This window comes from Protopterus annectens, chromosome 10.part0, assembly GCF_019279795.1.
Source record: "Protopterus annectens isolate FY-2018-M chromosome 10.part0, PAN1.0, whole genome shotgun sequence".
NCBI lineage: Eukaryota > Metazoa > Chordata > Ceratodontiformes > Protopteridae > Protopterus > Protopterus annectens.
In genome coordinates, this window is record NC_056744.1 from 1,679,486,098 (window position 1) to 1,679,505,123 (window position 19,026).

Here is a 19,026-nt window from a genome sequence, read left to right on the forward strand (position 1 = left end):
TAGGATGAAAAATAAATTTCTTTTAATTTAATCTTGTCGACAAGGTTTTATTTTTAGTTAAGGGTGGGTAGGATTACTTGTTAAGATTATTTTGTTAGGATCACTCGTTAAGATAGCCCCATTTTATAATAAGCCCTGTCAAATAATTTTGATACAGTCCTAAATAATTGAAAAAAAAAAAAAAAAGGGAAGGTAAAATAAGAAATCTAGGGGAAACATGGGTTCGAGTTGCTGCAAGTGTGAGAGTGATGCCTGTTTAAATGTTGATGCGAAGCATATGAAAGGTTTAAACAAAAATAATGTTAAATTTTGAAAAAGTGGAAGTTGAAATATAATTTTGATGGTACACTGAATAAGAATGCTTGTGCAAAATTGGTTAGAGATTTGAAAAGAGATGCGGGAACTAGAACTAAAAAGTAAAGACAATTGGGATTTCCCCAAGCACAAAAATGGTTAGAAGAAGCAAATAGATGAGCTATAAAAGAAAAACAGTGCCAGGAAAAAGAAAAAATAAATCAAAAGGGATCACTGGTGCCAAGTGTAAAAGTAGTTTATTTTTAGATAAGGAGGATGAGCATACAGTTTGTGCAGTACAAAGGCAGGCAACTGCCCCACCATATGGGGAAATTGCTACTGCCGTACCGGCGGAACCTCCTCAATATCAGTCTGAAGATGTGGGATCTGTACAGCAGGGTGGGTTATTGGCTGCTCAAGGAAACGTTGTGACCCCTCCAATTTACCCGCAAATTCCCATAGTACCCAAGGTTGCTTTGCAACAGGTAGACCAACCTATGCATTTAAGGTCGGGACCAGCAAGGCAAGGACGCTGGGCCATTAAACTTTCTGACCACTCAGAAGCCCTTCCCTTAATACAAGTTGCAAACCCACAAGCAGGAGATGTTGGACAAGAGCCAACTATTTTAGTTTATCATCCCTGGGCTAGAGAGGATATAAAACGAGCTACGGATGGTATTCCTCATCCCAAGGTTAATTTTCAAAAGTTTTCTGAGGACATAGTCAGTATGCGTTTAAGTTATCATCTAAATGGTTTAGAAGTAGAACAAGTAGTGTGACAAATCCTGGGTCCAGATTGGCACTTAGTTTGTGGTACTTGGACATGTAGGGCAGATGACGGCACTACATTAAAGCATAATTCTGGGGTGTTAGACACGCGAGTCATTGATCTGTTAAAGAGAATTTCTGATAAGTGGCGTCCAAGAGCAGATTGGACAGTAATAAATCAGTGCATCCAAAATGATGATGAATCTGTAGATTACTATATTGTAAGATTGACAGAAGTGTTCAATAACCATTGTGGAATGGCGATTCCGCAGGATCAGACTAATGATAGACCGTATGAACAGCAATTGAAAAATGCTTTTCGTAAAGGTTGTAGGGCTCCGATAAGTAGTTTTATAACTAAGCATATGGTAGATCACAGAACATATAGACTGCAACCTTTGTTTGAATATGCACGGCATGCTGAGCGACATTTCAATTTAAAAAAGAAAAAGAAAGTGCAAGTGTTAGCAGTAGGGGATGATGGTGGTATATTTTTGGTACAGGACCAAAGGGGGCAAGGGCGCCATGGTGACATACAAAGACGTGGGGGCCCGAAATGGGACCCATTGTATAAACAGGGTGGACATTCAGAGGAATATGAGGGGAGGTTAAAACGTGGAGAATGTTTTAAATGCGGTAGACGTGGGCACTTTGCTGCCGACTGTGAAGATTGGCAACATCCCCCACAGCTTACAAACAAGGGCTCCACATGACTATATGATAGTAAAGGAAGGCGCCAAATTCATTATCGTGATTATTGTAGAGAAGAAGAAAGTGAGCATGATTGTGATGATGATGAGGCAGACACTCTCTGCGATGAATGATAGGACACCCAGGAAATTAAGGAAGGGTGGGATTGTGACTGTGAAGTCATAAACCTGGCATATTTGGGTATTGCTATGCATCTGGATCAAAAACCCATGCTAGAGTTTTTGGTTGAGGGACAGAAAGTGGAGTTTTTATGTGATTCAGGTGCATCATGTACACTTTTGGGTCCGGCAGTTCTACTCCCGAACTGCGAAACAGACGAGTTTGTCCTTGTGAAAGAGGCAAATGGGAAAATTTATAAGGAACCACGGTCTTATCCTCTGTTGTTCACAGATCCGCAAACAAACCAAACTGTTAGGTGTAGGGTAATTATATCGAAAGTTTGTCCAGTTAATTTACTGGGAAGAGATCTGATGCATTTGTTTGGAATAGCGGCAATTCCCACACCTAAAAGCATTGAGGCGAAAAGGTTAGCGGATGGCTTGGTGGTACAGGGAGTACAAGACTTGTTTTACTGGTATAGCCAGGACTTGATTTCAAATGGGCCGAGGAGGGTTGATACAGATTTGATCAACCTAGCTTTAAGTAAATCTAGGAGCGGGTCACCGCAGGTTGCGGCGCACTTGCATTGTACTATGTACTACAGACAGGCCCCTGGTCCGGATAAAGAATTTGAAAAAGAATTCTTTAGGCACAAATGTGCAAGAATAATTTTGAATGATATGTTTTGGGATAAGCAAGGTAATACAGTAGTGACCTGTACTTTGACCAAGGAAATGAGTTCTTTATATTGCTCAGGTTATAGCCCACATATTTCAATTACTAAAGCGGTGGGGACACATTGGGTAGATTTGGCAAAAAAGGTAACGAATTGGAACACAATGTCCGAAAGTCAATTGAAGGATCAACAGATCCAGGTACAAAGATTAAATTGGGTGACTTGGGCACAACCAAGTGTGCACCTCAGGGATGACAAAACAGAAATGGCATGACAAATCCTCCTAACTCAAGAGGAAGATAGAGCGTTAAGTGCCTTACCTGTAGATTTATGGTCAAAAGGTAAAGGGGATGTAGGATTGATGAAAACAGCAGGTGAAGTTTGTATAACTCCAAAGTCAGGTTTAGACCTCGTAAGCACCAATACCCGCTAAGTAAACAAGCAGAGGAAGGAATTAAGCCAGTTATTGAGCAGCTAAAACAGACAGGAATTGTTGAATTCCCAGATTCGCCCTGCAATACTCCGTTATTTCCTGTAAAGAAACCGGATGGGTCATGGAAGTTGGTTCAGGATTTACAAGCAGTTAATTCGGCTGTGATCCCAAGAGCACCGGTGGTCCCTGACCCCTATACATTGCTTAATGATTTACTACCTCAGCACAGATATTTTTCTGTCATAGATATAAGCAATGCTTTTTTCTCCATACCACTACATAAGGAGAGTAGATTTTGGTTTGCATTCACTTTTCAAGGTAAAAGATACACCTACACCAGATTGCCACAGGGTTATTGTGAGAGTCCGACAATATTTGCACAAGAAATGGCTGCAAATTTGGCTCAGTTTGTTCCCCCAGAGGGAAGCCAGGTTCTGTTGTATGTAGATGATATTTTGTTGGCCTCACCCACGCAGGAAAGTTGAAGAAAGGATACTCTTGCCCTTCTTAGTTTTTTAGCTGAGCAAGGACATAAGGTAAATTAAAGAAAAGTTACAATTGTGGAAAGCACAAGTAAAGTACTTAGGTTATTTAATTTCGCAGGCAGGTAGACAATTGGAGAACAAAAGAAAACAAGCAATTCTTGAGGCACCTATGCCTACGACTAAGTGGGAGATGATGTCCTTTTTAGGTGTGACTAATTTTTGTAGAAGTTGGATCCCTAACTATGCTGATGAAGTAGGGCCATTGACCGCACTGATCTATGACACTCCCATGGCAGCTAAGAACAATATACAGTGCACAAATTAGGCAATACAGGCATTTAATAGAATTAAGCAATTGATAGCAGGATCCTCTGTTTTGGGTTTTCCGAACTATTCTAAGCCGTTTGTACAAATGGTTGATTGTAAAGGAGGATATATGACTTCGGTTCTGGTACAAGTACATGGGGATAAACAGAGACTGATAGCTTTCTACTCCTCCAAATTAGATCCTGTTGCAAGGGCATTGCCGCATTATGTTCAAGCTGTAGTGGCAGCCGCCATGGCAGTACAAGCCTCAGCATCATTAGTTTTGTTTCACTCATTACAATTGCGGGTTCCACATTCAGTGGCTACTATACTTTTGCAAGATAAGATAACCTTTTTATCTCCTAGTCGACATTTGTCGTGTATGACACTGCTGCTGACACAGCCTCATATGACCATAGAAAGATGTACTACTCTTAATCCGGCGACACTTTTGCTGACTCCAGAAGAAGGTACTCCATACGTTTGTTTAGAGAGCATTCATGACAAAGTACTTCCTCAACCAGATTTAACGGATATTCCGTTGGTAGATTCTGATCTCGTTTTGTTTGTAGATGGATCAGCAAAGAAGGACACTGTAGGAAAAACACTAGTAGGGTATGCTGTCACCATAGAAACTGAAGTTTTGGAGGCAAAAGGATTGACAAACCTTTATTCTGCACAGGCAGCTGAGTTGGTGGCTTTGACTCGAGCTTGTACCTTAGGGGAGGGTAAAAAAGTGACAATTTATACAGATAGTCAATATGCTTTCTCTACTGTACATGTTTCTACTCAACAATGTAAGAATAGGGGAATGGTTACTGCGACAGGCAAACCAATAAATCACAGAGATTTAATTTTACAGTTGTTAGATGCAGTGCAACTACCACTTCAGATAGCGATATGTAAATATTCCGCACATACCAACAGAAAAGATCCCGTCTCCAGGGGAAATGCCCTTGCTGATATGGCTGCAAAAAAGGCAGCTCAAGAAAATGATTTGCTTTTACATGACAATGATTTGGAGCCCGGACACCTCTTAGACTTAAGAGACACTAAAAGTAATGCAAACATTGACGACACAGAAGGAAAAATGTCGTTGGGTAAAATATGGTATCACTCAACAGGATGGGTTGTATAGGGCATCAGATGGCAAAATGGTATTACCCTCAAACCTTTTTAGGTATGCGGCATTGGTTAGCCATGGACCTGCCCAGGTAGGTGTACAGACGATGATTCAAATAGTGTCTAAGGTGTTTTGGTGTAAAGGGTTTTCAACTTATGCAAAGCAATTCTGTGTATCTTGTTTATTATGTGCAAAGTATCATGCTCAGGGGGGAGTTAAAAAGTCTCAGCAGGCATTTCCTACACCTCCGTATCCATTCCACACACTCTGTATGGACTTTATTGAATTGACACCCTCAGAGGGAAAAAGGTTATGTTTAGTCATTATTGATGCTTTTTCTAAATGAGTAGAAGCTTTTCCAGTGAAGCATCCGAATGCACAAACAGTAGCAAAGCTTTTGACTACAGAAATAATTCCCCGATTTGGCCTACCAAGACGCATTTACAGTGACAATGGGTCTCATTTTGTTAACCAGATTGTTCAGAAATTGGGTCAAGTGTTTCAAATTGATCTCAAAAATCATTGTGCTTACCATCCCCAATCAGCTGGACTGGTGGAAAGACACAGCGGTGTCTTGAAGAGTAAGCTCCGCAAACTAATGGCAGAAACACATAGGTCATGGACTGCGTGCCTTTCATTGGCACTCCTGTACATGCGAATCTCACCTTCCTACAAAGGACTTACACCATTTGAACTTTTGTTTGGGAGACCATATTACGTCCCGCAGTGGCAAGAATTGTTGCCAGCAGAACGTGAGGGGGGTGAGGATCTAGTGGATTATATGAAGAAGCTGCTAAATGTCAAATCTCTTGTAACCAATGACTCCTTTGCAGATTCCAGAAATGAAACCTTGTTAAGCGTGGCACCCGAGGATTGGGTGTGTATCCGAATTGTGAAGAGAAAAAATTGGTCATCCCCCAGGTGGGAAGGCCCATACCAAGTACTTATCTCGACACCTACGGTTGTAAAGATCGCTGAGAGGACTTCGTGGATTCATATCACCCACTGGAAAAAACTCAAGGTTCTTCCTTCTGCCATTGATGTTGGTCAAACTCCACCGGACCTCTGAGCGCAAAGTCTGGCTACAAATGGGGATTAGCCCAATAGGGGTTAGTTAGTCTCAAACCCAGTGAAGAAACCAACAGCCTGAGGTAGTCCTTAGGGAGTATGGCCATGTTCAACTGGTACTTGAACTGTCACATGATGATGATTTTGGTGGCGAAAGTAAATATGTCCATACAAGAAGGAACAGTTGCAAGAGAAAAAGGAATGGTGGTGCTGCAAACGCAAACAGGTGTTACTATTGTGTTTAAGGTGAAACTTTGTGAAGGAATTTTGGACTGTTCTAAATGGAACAATAATAATTTCTTGACTCATGCAAAATACTTGTACAATAGAGACTGTATGTCCTGGTCAAGTGTTTGGTGGTCAACAGATGTGAATGGATGGGAAACAAGTGGTGAAGTGATACCAGAGAAAGATAAAAGCAGGCAACAAAGAATAAAAATTGCGCATTTCCAAGGTACCGAAGTAGTTACTATAACCATTGTGTCACCACAAGAAAGTGATTCAGGAGTTTATGGAATCAGAGTGTCTCTTCCAACTAGAACTGATCCTTTGGGGACCCTCCAACTTAAAGTACAAAGCCTTAAGAATGCGACAAGTAAAGCAGATTTTGCCTTCACAAAAGAAGAACAATTGTTACTCGAGACTGGATTCGTACACTATAATGAATGGTTATCTTGGGTTAGATATAGTACCCGAGAAGCACATCGTGAAAACTGTATTTCTTGTGCTGAAGGTAAACAGCAATTAGTGACAGTCCCATTGATGCAAGATGAAGGTAACCTAACGTGTCTGTTGAAATTATTCTTCAACAAAACTGAAGATAAATGCAAAAATGAAACTCAGCGTTTTCCAGTCATAAGCAAAGTTGAGAAACCACCTGCAGCGATTTCCTATCCAGGTTCGTATATGTGCATTTCCAGAGATGGCTCAGGGAAAAATTATCGCAATATGGGACAGAACTATTGCAATGTTACTGTGAATGGCAATGGGAATCCATTTCTGGAGAACCAAACTCATAGTTTAGCAGACGTATGGTTGTTATGTGGAGACAACAAACTCCGATCAAGGCTTACGATTCCCTGGAAGGGAACTTGTGCACTTGTAAAGTTAATTCTGCCATTCTACATTTTCCCAGTTCCAGCAAGCAATTTCGTAAGAGAACCTGAAATAAAGCCGAAGTGGTTGAGTAGGAGAAAAAGAGAGGCACCGAAGCAATCTTTCGATAACGGTGTCTACATCGATAGCATTGGCGTACCAAGAGGCGTACCTGATGAATACAAAGTAGTAAACCAAATAGCAGCTGGTTTTACATCCATCTTTGTCTGGATTCAACCTAATAGGAATGTGGACTGGATCAACTACATTTACTATAACCAGCAGCGTTTTGTGAACTATACCAAAGATGCATTGAAAGGAATTGCTGAACAACTGGAGGCCACTTCGCAAGTGGCATGGCAGAATCGAATTGTGTTGGGTATGCTTCTGGCCAAAGAAGGAGGAGTTTGCAAGATGTTTAGGACTTTCTGTTGTACATATATTCCAAACAACACTGCGCCTGATGGAAGTATCACTCGAGCTTTGAAAGGTTTGGAGATCGTTATCTGAAGAATTGGCAGAGAACTCTGGGGTAAATAATCCTTTTACAGATTTTCTACAAGCGTGGTTTGGAAACTGGAGTCATCTCATCAGCAGTTTCCTGGTGTCCGTTGGAGTCGCTGTGGCTATCGTGGTATGTGGTTGTTGTATACCCTGTGTCAGAGGTCTTCTACAAAGACTGGTTGATACTGCTGTTACGAAGACGATGTACCAGCAATTGCAAAAGACTGGTGAAAGTGAATACATTGAAGTGTGACTTTTTGCAAATGTTTTTGAAGTTTAAAAGTTTGTCTTGCCAATGAAGTAATGTATGCAAAGAAAAACTTAGTTTTTACCATATATTGCTGAAATAAAAAAGACAAATAAAAGTGTTTTCAGGGGGTAAATGTTAAGAGAAAAAGTTTTAAAAACATACTGTTATTTGTCTTTTTCCTCTTCTTGCAAAGTGAACATGTTATTTGTTGGGATATGCCTATCAAAGATGGGCCTCATCTGTGAACAAAATGCAGCATTGCTTATGAACCTGAATGATATCTGTTTTCTGCACTTCAGAATAAAAAGATTTGGTTATAACTTAGTGAAGCCTGGGATAAGGACGCATGGCCGAGTAAGAGTTAATTTACTGAGGCAGGCTGTGTGTCCTGGAAAATTTGAGCTACCATTGTTGAATTGAACATTCTGTACTAGCTGTTGGTTTGAGGTAATTTGTGATAAACATGTTTATCCTATATGTTTTTCATAGCCAACTGTCAACGGTCAGAAATGTAACAAAAGTTGTTTTGCTTGCAGTATAAAAGTTGATGTCAGTAAACAAGTTGATCAGATGAGATCATCTTGGCCAACATGCTGTGTAATCCAGTTAGCTGCTAATAAAGAAGTTTTTCATCACCTGAGGCAGATGCGACTCGTTTGAATTTTTTCTTCTGACAAGATCTTATTCTGATTACTTCTTTTTCACTTGTACATAGTATTGCTGTTAAATATAAACATTCTTTGAACATAAGACCAAAGTTCAATTTCCGTTTTTTTTTTGTAATACCTTTTCTATCAACTACCAAAAAGACTCCAGAATATTTTTGTTGGTGGGAGGAAGCTGATTTACCTGGAGAAAACCTACAAGGATACAGGAGAAGCATATAAGCTGCAAGCATATTATAAACAAAGGAATAAACTCTGGACACTGGAACTAAGTAGAAACAATAGAAACCAAACAATTCAGAAGCATGCACATTGGGTTTAGATTAACCCATTTTTCAGATTGCCTCCAGTATACCAACATCTTTTCACACCTGAACCTATGTAATCATGAGGTATCTCCCTATTATTTGTAATGTCATACATTGTTTTAGTGGGTTACAATGGGTAATTAACACTTTTTTAATTAAAGTTTGTTTTCTTTCACTGTTGCACATTCTTATTCTTGATATTACAATAGGTTTGGCCATCTGTTCTTTTTATGTAAAACTATAATCCCTTACCCATTTTGCAGTCTCTTTTGAGATACCAGATAATCTATACATACATATATATATATATATATATATATATATATATATATGTATATATATATATATTTTTTTTGTGCGTCTCTCTCATGTCCATGTACAACTATGATTAATTGGATGTTTCAGATGTAATCTATTGTCGCTGAACTGCAGTTTACAGTACAAATTTGGGTACTTGGGTATTATCGCAACTAGATTCCACAGTCACTACCTGAGATTGTAATTCTCAATGGTAGCAGACAATATCACACTTGGCATGTGTTTTAACTGTAATCCATTTCAAAATGCCCTTGGTAAATGGTTTTAGACAAACTTGTTTTCAATTCTGGATGATCACTCAGTCACACAGTTTTGATGTGGTGCAATACTGTTAGGAGACATGTCTCACCCACATTCTTAAAGAATTCCACAGGAGCCCAAAAAAGTCAAGGGAAAATTGCCTCAAAATGGAGACAGATTTTTAAACACTGCAAGTTAGGAAGGATCTAAAATTGGACTCCGAAACAAATGCATCTTTTACATCTGAGACAGTGACAATGCAATAGGGAACCCTGACGTCATGCACAGTTACGCTTGACAGGCATGCTTAGGGTGACAGATTTTACCAGCGATTTAATGAAAAGATGATGCGGCCATGTGTCCAGAAATGTGAGTGTTTTTATGTGATGTCATGGACTTTAAAAAGTTGTTGCTTCAAACGGCTACCGGGGATGAATGAGTAAAAGTCGTCATGGTTCCATCACTGTCCGCCTGACTACTCTCCAGAATAAACAAGCAAACTATATTTATCAACCTGAAAGGTAGAAAGGTACACAGATGTAGTAAGGAGTGTTATATTCTCCTCATTGGAAGCTTTCAATACATTTTCCAGCAGAAGTACGACTTGGAAAACAGCCGTTTCTCCTGTTCAGAACCTGGTTGCAATAATACGCAAGTACCAAAATTTGTAACTTCATATACCCATTTTCCATACCTGTATGACCTCAAGACATAACTAACCTGTAGGCTATAGCAAGGTACTGTCAGCTCAGTAAGATGAGATTTACATGAGATACACATTGCAGAGTTCTAGAACTAAGTACAGACAGCAGCATTCTGGACTTCACATAGTTTTTCCTCTGCTGCATCTAGTACTCGGAGAGTATGTCATTCTAAACATAAGCATAATAAGAAACTTTGTATTTTAGACATTCTGAATATCTGCTGGTTTTTCCACGTGAATACAACTAGTTCTACAGTTTCCAAACTACGATAAAAAGGCTCCTTATCAAGGGCACAGATGCAGTTGCATAATTAATAATCAAATATGTTTAAACGCTTATTTTGAATGTACAGCTTTTTTAAAAAAACATTGCACAGATTGTTTACTGGTATAAGTTGAAGTGAAGCAATAATCATTGCTAGAAGGAAAGAACTTCTCTAAAATGTATGCGAATAATAAAATCAAAATTGAAATTTTGCTACTCCTGAACAAAGTAAGAATTTCATATTATTTTAGTACATTGTAATTTTTTCAGTAAACATGCTTAAGTATGGAACTGTGGAAGACTGAGAGAACATGTTTTAATCTTGTTAAAGAAAACTAAACTGTTCTCTTTGGAAGAGTAACATTTTATATATATATATATACATACACACACACACACACACACACACACACACACACACACACACATATATATATATAAAATATTTATTTATTTTTTTTTTATGTGCAGGTTACAAGATCCCCCCAGAGGCATTGTTAGTGCTGCTTAAAGAAGAAAATGCTGAACTGCCAGTGGATGACATGGAGGAGAAAAACAGAACAGAACACAATAATAATTTTAAAGAAAATCCCAACAGTAAGTGAACAGCTCATTAATGATGAATTTTTCTACTCTCTTAAATACTTTTTGGAAAATGGGAGAAAATATTTGTTTGTTTGTTTGTGGAGAAAATATACATGCAGTAAAAGACTGAGGGCAAATATGAACTGGGATTTGGTAAATATGGTGGAAACCAAGAGGACATCAAGGACAAAATCATTATTATTATTTTTTTTAATAATAGCTCATAAAAACATACTTTGTGTTGTCTAGTACATTTTGTTGACAATGATTTTCAGCATTTTGGCATATAGACCAGGTTACTGATACATTAGAGTGCAGATTCAATAAACCTTACATGGTAGTGCACTGGTTTGTATTCAGTAAGTGGCTCTACATAGTTTCTAGAGATGCACTACCATGGTAAACACTGTGGCATGCTAATTACAGCTTAAGTAACTGAACTGTGTGCTAATCAACCAATCCAAGATGGAGGAGCTATTCAACAAGCTGTAAACAACTGTGTAGATTCATTACTGGTTTTCCCTGCAAATTCCAAAACGTATTGGAATACAGCTACGAAAAAAAAGTCTATACATAAAGAATCTTAGGGGCTGCTGTTGCTTTAATTCATGTGTATGTGCAACAGGCTGAAGTCTATGCTGCTGCTGCAAATAGACCACGGCCAAAAAGGAGAAGAGTTTTCAGACCCCAGTTAACTTGTCACAATCTGTATGAGGTGGAAATCATAGAGTGCTGCAGGGTAAATAGAGACCGGCTACCAGAACTCTGCATCCTCTGTCATCCTCAACTCAGACCCAGGGCAAACTAAGGGGAACCAATACCATTGGAGAGAAAAATATTTGTAGCACTTAGAATTTTAGCTATAGAAACCTTCCAGTGAGCAACAGGGGACATGCTGGGGCTGTCACAGGTGTCCGCATCCAGGATCCTCCATCAGTTCCTGAATGCTGTGCTCCAGCATGCGAGTGACCACATATATTTTCCCTGTACTCCTGAGAGCAGGTCTGCAGTTATGCAAGACTTTACCCTGTAGAACACTACTCTGAAGTAATTGGTGCCATAGATTGTACTCCTTTAGAAATCAAGACACCTTCTGGGGAACAGGGAGGGATCTGCATAAATAGAAAGTGTTTCCACTCCAACTGCTGAGTCGTGTAATGTAAGGGAATCATCTTGAATGTATGTGCTGGCAACCCAGGTAGTTACCACAACTCGCATATCTGGAAGACCTCCCAACTGCATCAGATGTTGACTAGGGTGGTATTCCACAGGGTCATTTACTGGGTTGCAAGTTATGCACTGGAACCATGGCTGATGACACCCATCAGGAATGCACACCAATCCACTGAAGAAAGCCATAATGAGGCACATGCTCAAACCAGAAATATCATATGAGCATGTGTTTGGGCTGCTAAAGTCGCAATTCTGCTGCCTAGGTGCACCTGAGGGAGCCCTGCAGTTCAATCCATGTACATGTACTGAAATCTTCACTGTCTGTGCCATGCTTCACAACATCATCCTGAAAAAAATGCTTCAGCAGGATCAAGAAGAGGAAGGGGCACACATCCCATCACCAGTGGCAAGGTCACCTCAGCCACATGCAGGTGAGGAGTTAGAAGGGGAACCAACAGCTGTAGCTACAGATGTGCTCAGTATGCCCTCACACTGGCTAAGAGGCAAGGCATAGCACATTCATACAATACCTAAGGGGCTAAAACCTTCATCCTACACACCTACATATAGTAACATTGATTCCATGCAATGCTCGTAGCCTTTACCTACCCATGTAATCGATGTGCCTTCCTAGTGTCAATACAAAATGAGTCCACTGCAGTTAACTGTGTCCAATACAACAAATTCACCAAACAAAAAAATAGGACCACAGAAACATTCTATGCTTTTTTAATTAAAATTAAGAACAAATAATGAATATAGCAAAGCTTTCGGGTTTCCCGAAATGAGCACTGAGGAAGGGTAACCCGAAAGCTTTGCTATATTCATTGTGTGTTCTTAATTTTAATTAAAAAGCTTAGAACATCTCTGTAATTCTATTTTTTCATTTGGTGTACTCCTAGTATCAGACAGATTCAATCCTGAACTAAAACTGCTGCAAATGCTGGATTTACAAGGTAAGTGTTGAACATGGAGTGTTAAAACAGAACTGTGTAATGATACAAATGAATGGCATATCCTTGTGTGTTGTTACTTGGTAATGTACGTAAGTAAAAGGAGGGTGACTTGTTCAGCAATGACTTTAACATGTAACATCAGAGACTTATGTAAATACATGTGTCCTCTGTTAGGTAATAAGCCTCAGACATCAAAGAATCACACATTCATACCTCTCAAAAGTACTGATGATCACTGAATGTCCTGAGTTTGGCCTCATACATTTGTACTGGAAAATCATGAAAGAGCGAAGTTAGAAAGTAATGAGACACATTTCAGTTTTAGACTTCTCAACCCTCAGAAGATTCTTAAAAATACTGATACAAAAAACTGTTTTAATTCTATCAACTGTCTAACTTTCCAAGACCAAAATGTGTCAAAAATACAATTAGTAAAACAACATCACAAACATAGATATACTAAGCACTAAGTCAACTATGCACCCCGAGCATCAGACACAAAGTTTATGTATCCCTGAATCCTGCAGATAGAAAACAGGAATGTGGCATAGGTGTCATCACTTGCATAAGGTGTTGTGTGTGTGTGGGGGGCAGGAAGCATGGGCTGACACAAAAGGTAAGTTAATGCATGTGAGTAAGAAAGAGAAGCAGGCGGACATTTGTATAAAGTAAAAAAATGGCCAGTGAGACAGAATGAGCTTTAAGCTTCGTGGCTGAATAGTGTAACTGATGTCTATGTGTCTGGATGGTCCCTCTAGGTGAAATTGGTTTGAGTGCAAGAACACAGCCAAGCACTGTGTTAGCTCTGTATCTTTGTATGTCAGACAGGTGTGAGCCACGCATGGCAGAGGTGGCTTTTCATCATTGTTGCACCTAACCATGAGAACTGGCTGTGCCAGGAGTTGTACTGTCACATCCATGTCCATGCTCAGATGCACTGCTGCTACATGAATGTGACTGCTGCCTGCTGGACAAGCTCCCCTCATGAGGACGCCAAAGATCACGACCCCATGGTCTGCCATGTGTAGGTGTGGATACCTCAACCACTGATGGAGCACTGGAAGTAGTGCCACTAGGGGACCATGATCAGGCATGGCCACTATCAGCTAACATTAAATGATGTGGCTGACCTACACCCACATGGATGCCATCCCCCACCCAGTAGATGGTCCATCACAGACAATGCCCATTCCAACATGGCATTCATCTAATCTATTGAATTGGCAACATGGTGGAGGCAGTCACGCATGTTAGCCTGTGCTACATCTACAGCCCTAAGCATTTCTCTGGAGGACCTATTGGAATGTGTGTCCACCTCCACGATGACCCTAAACATAAGTCAAGTGGTACGGGAAGACACACCTGCATCAGGTGGAGAATGGACAACAGGCCTCTCCCAAGCACCGCTAATAACTCTCCTTCATGGTACCTTACCCATATTTTGGCTATGGTCAGAGTCAATAGGCACTGAAGCCACAGTAAGCACACTACCCTGATTAAGTGTCTTACCTTCCATCTGTACAATATCTGAGGGCTCACCAGAATGGGTTGGTGTAGGCCTACTGGTTGTGTCCAGTGGAGTTACAGGGGATCACTGAATGTCATCCTCAATGCAGATTCAACCTCTGCACATTCCAACTGTTCCTCTGATTGGCCACCATCATCATCAGAGTCTGCTGATACTCTGACACCAAGTGGTAGGAGTCCCACATTTCTACTGTCAGAATCACCTGTGATAAAAAGCAAAAACACAGGAAAAAAAATTATATCTACACTACTATAGTCCAATATATGCTAACAAACTAACAGTGGTGCGACTGCTACAGACAGTACAGCAATACACACAATATTGTTGACACCCACATCACAAACTGAATATTTCCTTGGACTACGCATTAGTGCTGACATAAAAATGGTTGGCTTACCATGTGCAGATGGTTGTAGGTTCCCTGTGGTAGATGATCTTGGAAAAAGTGAAGCAAAAGGTAAGGACACCATCATCACAATGAGCAGTAATGCAGGGGGTTAAAACTTTTTGCCCTTTATAAGTCCATTAACGATACTATTAACAAGAATTTGTATGACATGTCATCCCCAAGCCCATGTGTAATCAACCAGAATGTGTTAACTGTATCGATCTATAACTATTCCCTCCCCCAAAGAAATATAATGTTGAACAGAACTTGTATTGCTTTCAATATTTTGTTATACAAGAAGTATTTAACAATTGAAACAGGAAAGCCTGCCTCAAAGCTCCTCCTGGGACATACTTTCTTCCCTGAAGTAGCAGTAACAACATCAGTGACATGCTGTTGTGCACTTTCCAGTGAGCTGATTGGATCACTGACAGTGGACAGGAATTCTTTATTTGGTATCAGTGGTGGCTGTGTAGCAGCCCCCCCGGTAGCCATCCATTCATGACCAGCTGCAGCTGCTCTCCTCTGGGATGATGAAATCATGTCATTGGTCCTATGATGCACCTGTTCATATATCCTGCTCTGGCCACATACTGCCTTCACATCAGCTACTATCTGTTGCCAAATTTGCATTCTGCCAGACATACCAATGCCCCCTCTCAAACAGAAAGGCACCATGTTGCTTAAATGCTTCCACAATGACTTAATTCTCTGGGTCACTGAAGGGGAGTTTGCAGGGATGGGATGCTTGGATGCCATAGTCCTAGATGGCATAAAACACCAAAGGATAATACACAAGTATCACATAAATAAAAGTCCTGCTTAGATATAACACACAAAAGGTGGTATTTTAATACCCACAGGAGAAACATAAAACAGTGGAAATATTCAAATATAAAAAAGGAATTGTGTGGTTGTAACATATTACATTCACACACAAAGGAAGGTTGCATCCAAAAGAAGGAGAGTGACAATAGCAAATTGTGTTTGTGCCAACGAGAAATGCAAATTGGCTCTCCCAGACAACAGGCAAATGACCCATTTTGCTAACAAACCATCAGTGAACTGCTAGAAGTGCTTTCAAATAAACTGTCTCTGAAACGTGTACACATTTACCACAGAAAATTCCATTTTATGCAACTGCCAGTCATATCTACCTGTGGCCAGCACTCCCCTAGAGGTGTGTATGGGCCATCCTAGAAGGGTAACACCCTTGTGTCATTGACAGAGTAGGACATTTACATTTCAGAAAAATAATAATAAAAGGCTATAAAGAGAAGTATAGTTGTAACATTAGCATTTGTGATCACAGTTAATAAGGTTGTGCATCAGAGAAAGTTAAATTCCCCGTCAAACATGTCTATGCCGTCACATCAGTAAACATCTAAGAAATGCGTACAGATAAAAGTAACATTTGATAATGTATATATCTCTCTCTATATATGTATGTATGTATATTATTGACATTTCAACATATCCAGTATATAGGTCAAAAATGCAAGCATATCTTATCAAGATCAGTAGTCTTATGTTCCGATAAATCCCAAATTAATATCTTCTTCTGCTTCAGCCACATAAACAAGTCTCCTCACCTTTAAGTTCTCTAGCTGCACAGTTTGCTTTTTATAGTGTACATTCAGGGCTGTGAGCATGGTGAAGATGCAAATGAGGTGTGAACCCATTAGAATTGCTGAATCCCAAAAACTTGGCTCCATGTAGCTGCTATAAACATAATGCAGCCATTCCCTCTGTGTTTTTTGCTAATGGATTGCAACTGTGAATGATTACTGGTAGGGAGAAGGGAAACACAACAGCAATTCAGACTCCCTTATCTCCAGTGGGTGTGTCAGCCAGGTTACACTTACACTGTGTAGAAGTAATTATATCAAAGTTTTAAATGTAAGTAAGCAGCACACATTTCACAGTTTTTGTTCAGTAACATCCAACCACCCCTTCATTTCTTGACAACTTTATATTATTGCCATTTAATATCCTCGCATATTTTAAGACCAATTATACAGAATGCCTTACATGTCTCAGATTACTGGTCATATAACACAAGATTGAACAACAAATGCAAAGAGGTAAGACAGCGGCATTTATGCAAGCAGTAGTCATAAATGGTTGGGTGATCACTCGGTGTACTACATCTGAAAATAATACATGTACAAACAACAGTCATGTTTTATTAGTACTCTGGATAATGTTGTGGTTGGTTATATACACAATGATTTTCATTCTCTGCTGCAAAGCTGTTTCTGTTTCTGTGGCAAACGGGGATAAGACAGTCTTCCTGTGTTTTGAAGGTTCATTGGCGTGAGAGTTCAAATCCAGACCTGTGCAAAAATATTTTATGTGTACCAACATAAATGTCGTAGTATTGTTTATTTAATAGATTTCTTTATTTTTCATAAGTTTCTCTCTTTGATTTTTATATGCCAGTGTTTGCGTTGTGCATGGCTTAGTGCAAACAAGGGAAACAGAGAAACATAGTGAATGCCATGTTTAGCTTGCTTATCTCATTTGGGTGATGCTTAGCAGTGGACAAACCTGGACTAGTGGCCCACACTAGGGCATAGACAGTGTAAAGGTAAAAAAGGATACATTGTGCATTTTTTGCTTTCCATCCCGCAACCCCACTAAGTGACATTGCAAAGCAGTTAGCAAGCTTTCCCAACACCTGCAGCCATCTAATACCTGCAGACAGGAAGCTGACAGTCAACAACTTCAAAATGGATACATTCTATTAATTACTAAAAACTCCTGATGTCCACCACGGCAGTAAAACTTAATAGTAAAATCAAAACTTTAATGAAACGAATATAACATAAAATAAGCAGTCCTCAGTCTTCCGATGAGCACTTTCGGCAAATAAGCCTTCCTCAGATTGTGAGGAAGGCTTATTTGCTGAAAGCGCTTATCGGAAGACTGAGGACTGATTATTTTATGTTATATTCTTTTCATTAAAGTTTTGATTTTACTATTAAGTTTTACTGCCGTGGTGGATATCAGGAGTTTTTAGTAGTGTTTGCCTTTTCTCTTCCTCATTGGTGTCCTTCGCAGTGTAAGAAAGTTTTTTACCTACATTCTATTAATTCTGTTGAGCACCGCACAATCAGAAGTGGCATTGTGTGGCAGTTAATACACAGAACTTAAGAATAAATAGGGAATTACGCAACTGTTAGTTATTCTTCTGGCAGCAGGGATAAGTGTAGGGTTGTAGTACAGATGATCCTGGGTTCTAACATAGGGAGTGCAATATATTTTTACTGTTGTGACAGTGTAGTTTATAGTAATGACCAGGAAACATACAAGTGTTATGTCAGTATTTCTATGGCAACAGGTGTAGGTATAGGGCTGCCATACACAAGTCCCTAGGTTCAAATAAATTAAATTCTAGACATTTTTACTCTTGTTACATTTCCTATTATATTAAATATCACTTATAACATTTTATACATACTTATAAATAGTGGCGCTGATGTGAATTATATATATGAGCAATAAGACACCCTTATTATGTTTTGAAAGTTCAGATATATGACTGAGAGAATACTGTCTGATATGTTCTGTAAGCATAATTCTGCTGTCTGGACTTGGATGGCATCACACTTAAATAAGACTTGTACACAGATTAATGTATAAACAAGGACCTTGCCAGGTCATGCACATACACGGTTAACACCTCAGTCTGTCATCTGTATTTATGAATGATTCATGACCATGTCTGAGAAGTACTTCTTCTTTGACAAAGATGTAAAACCACCTGTGTGGAAGAGAATATTTTGTCCCTTATGCATAGGTTTGAATCCCACACTGTAAAAATCTATTTTAGCAGTGTATAAAGCCAAACAAATGTTTTAGGTCATGACAGTTATGCCACCAATGCAAGTCAGCAAAGTTAAATCTCCTAACAGTCACAGCAGCAGAGACCCCTCAAACTAACATCAAGTGTCAGATTAACCTTCCATTTTCAAAGATTCCTTTCCTCCCTGCGTAGCACTGTTGTTCTTCACTTAGCATTGTGCAAACTCGGTTGGCATTGTTACTCAGGTTTGCACACTACCAGTAAATGGGATGACATG

The 19,026-nt window shown here is 39.6% G+C and overlaps 1 protein-coding gene across 1 annotated transcript in view; it reads left to right on the forward strand.

Moving 5' to 3' along the window:
- LOC122813894 (zinc finger protein 436-like) overlaps positions 1 to 19,026 on the forward strand; it is a 181,569-nt gene that overhangs the window by 115,489 nt on the left and 47,054 nt on the right. The window contains exon 5 of the mRNA XM_044086436.1: positions 10,783 to 10,908. Coding sequence (XP_043942371.1) covers positions 10,783 to 10,908 — 126 coding nt within the window. The remainder of the gene's footprint in view (positions 1 to 10,782; positions 10,909 to 19,026) is intronic.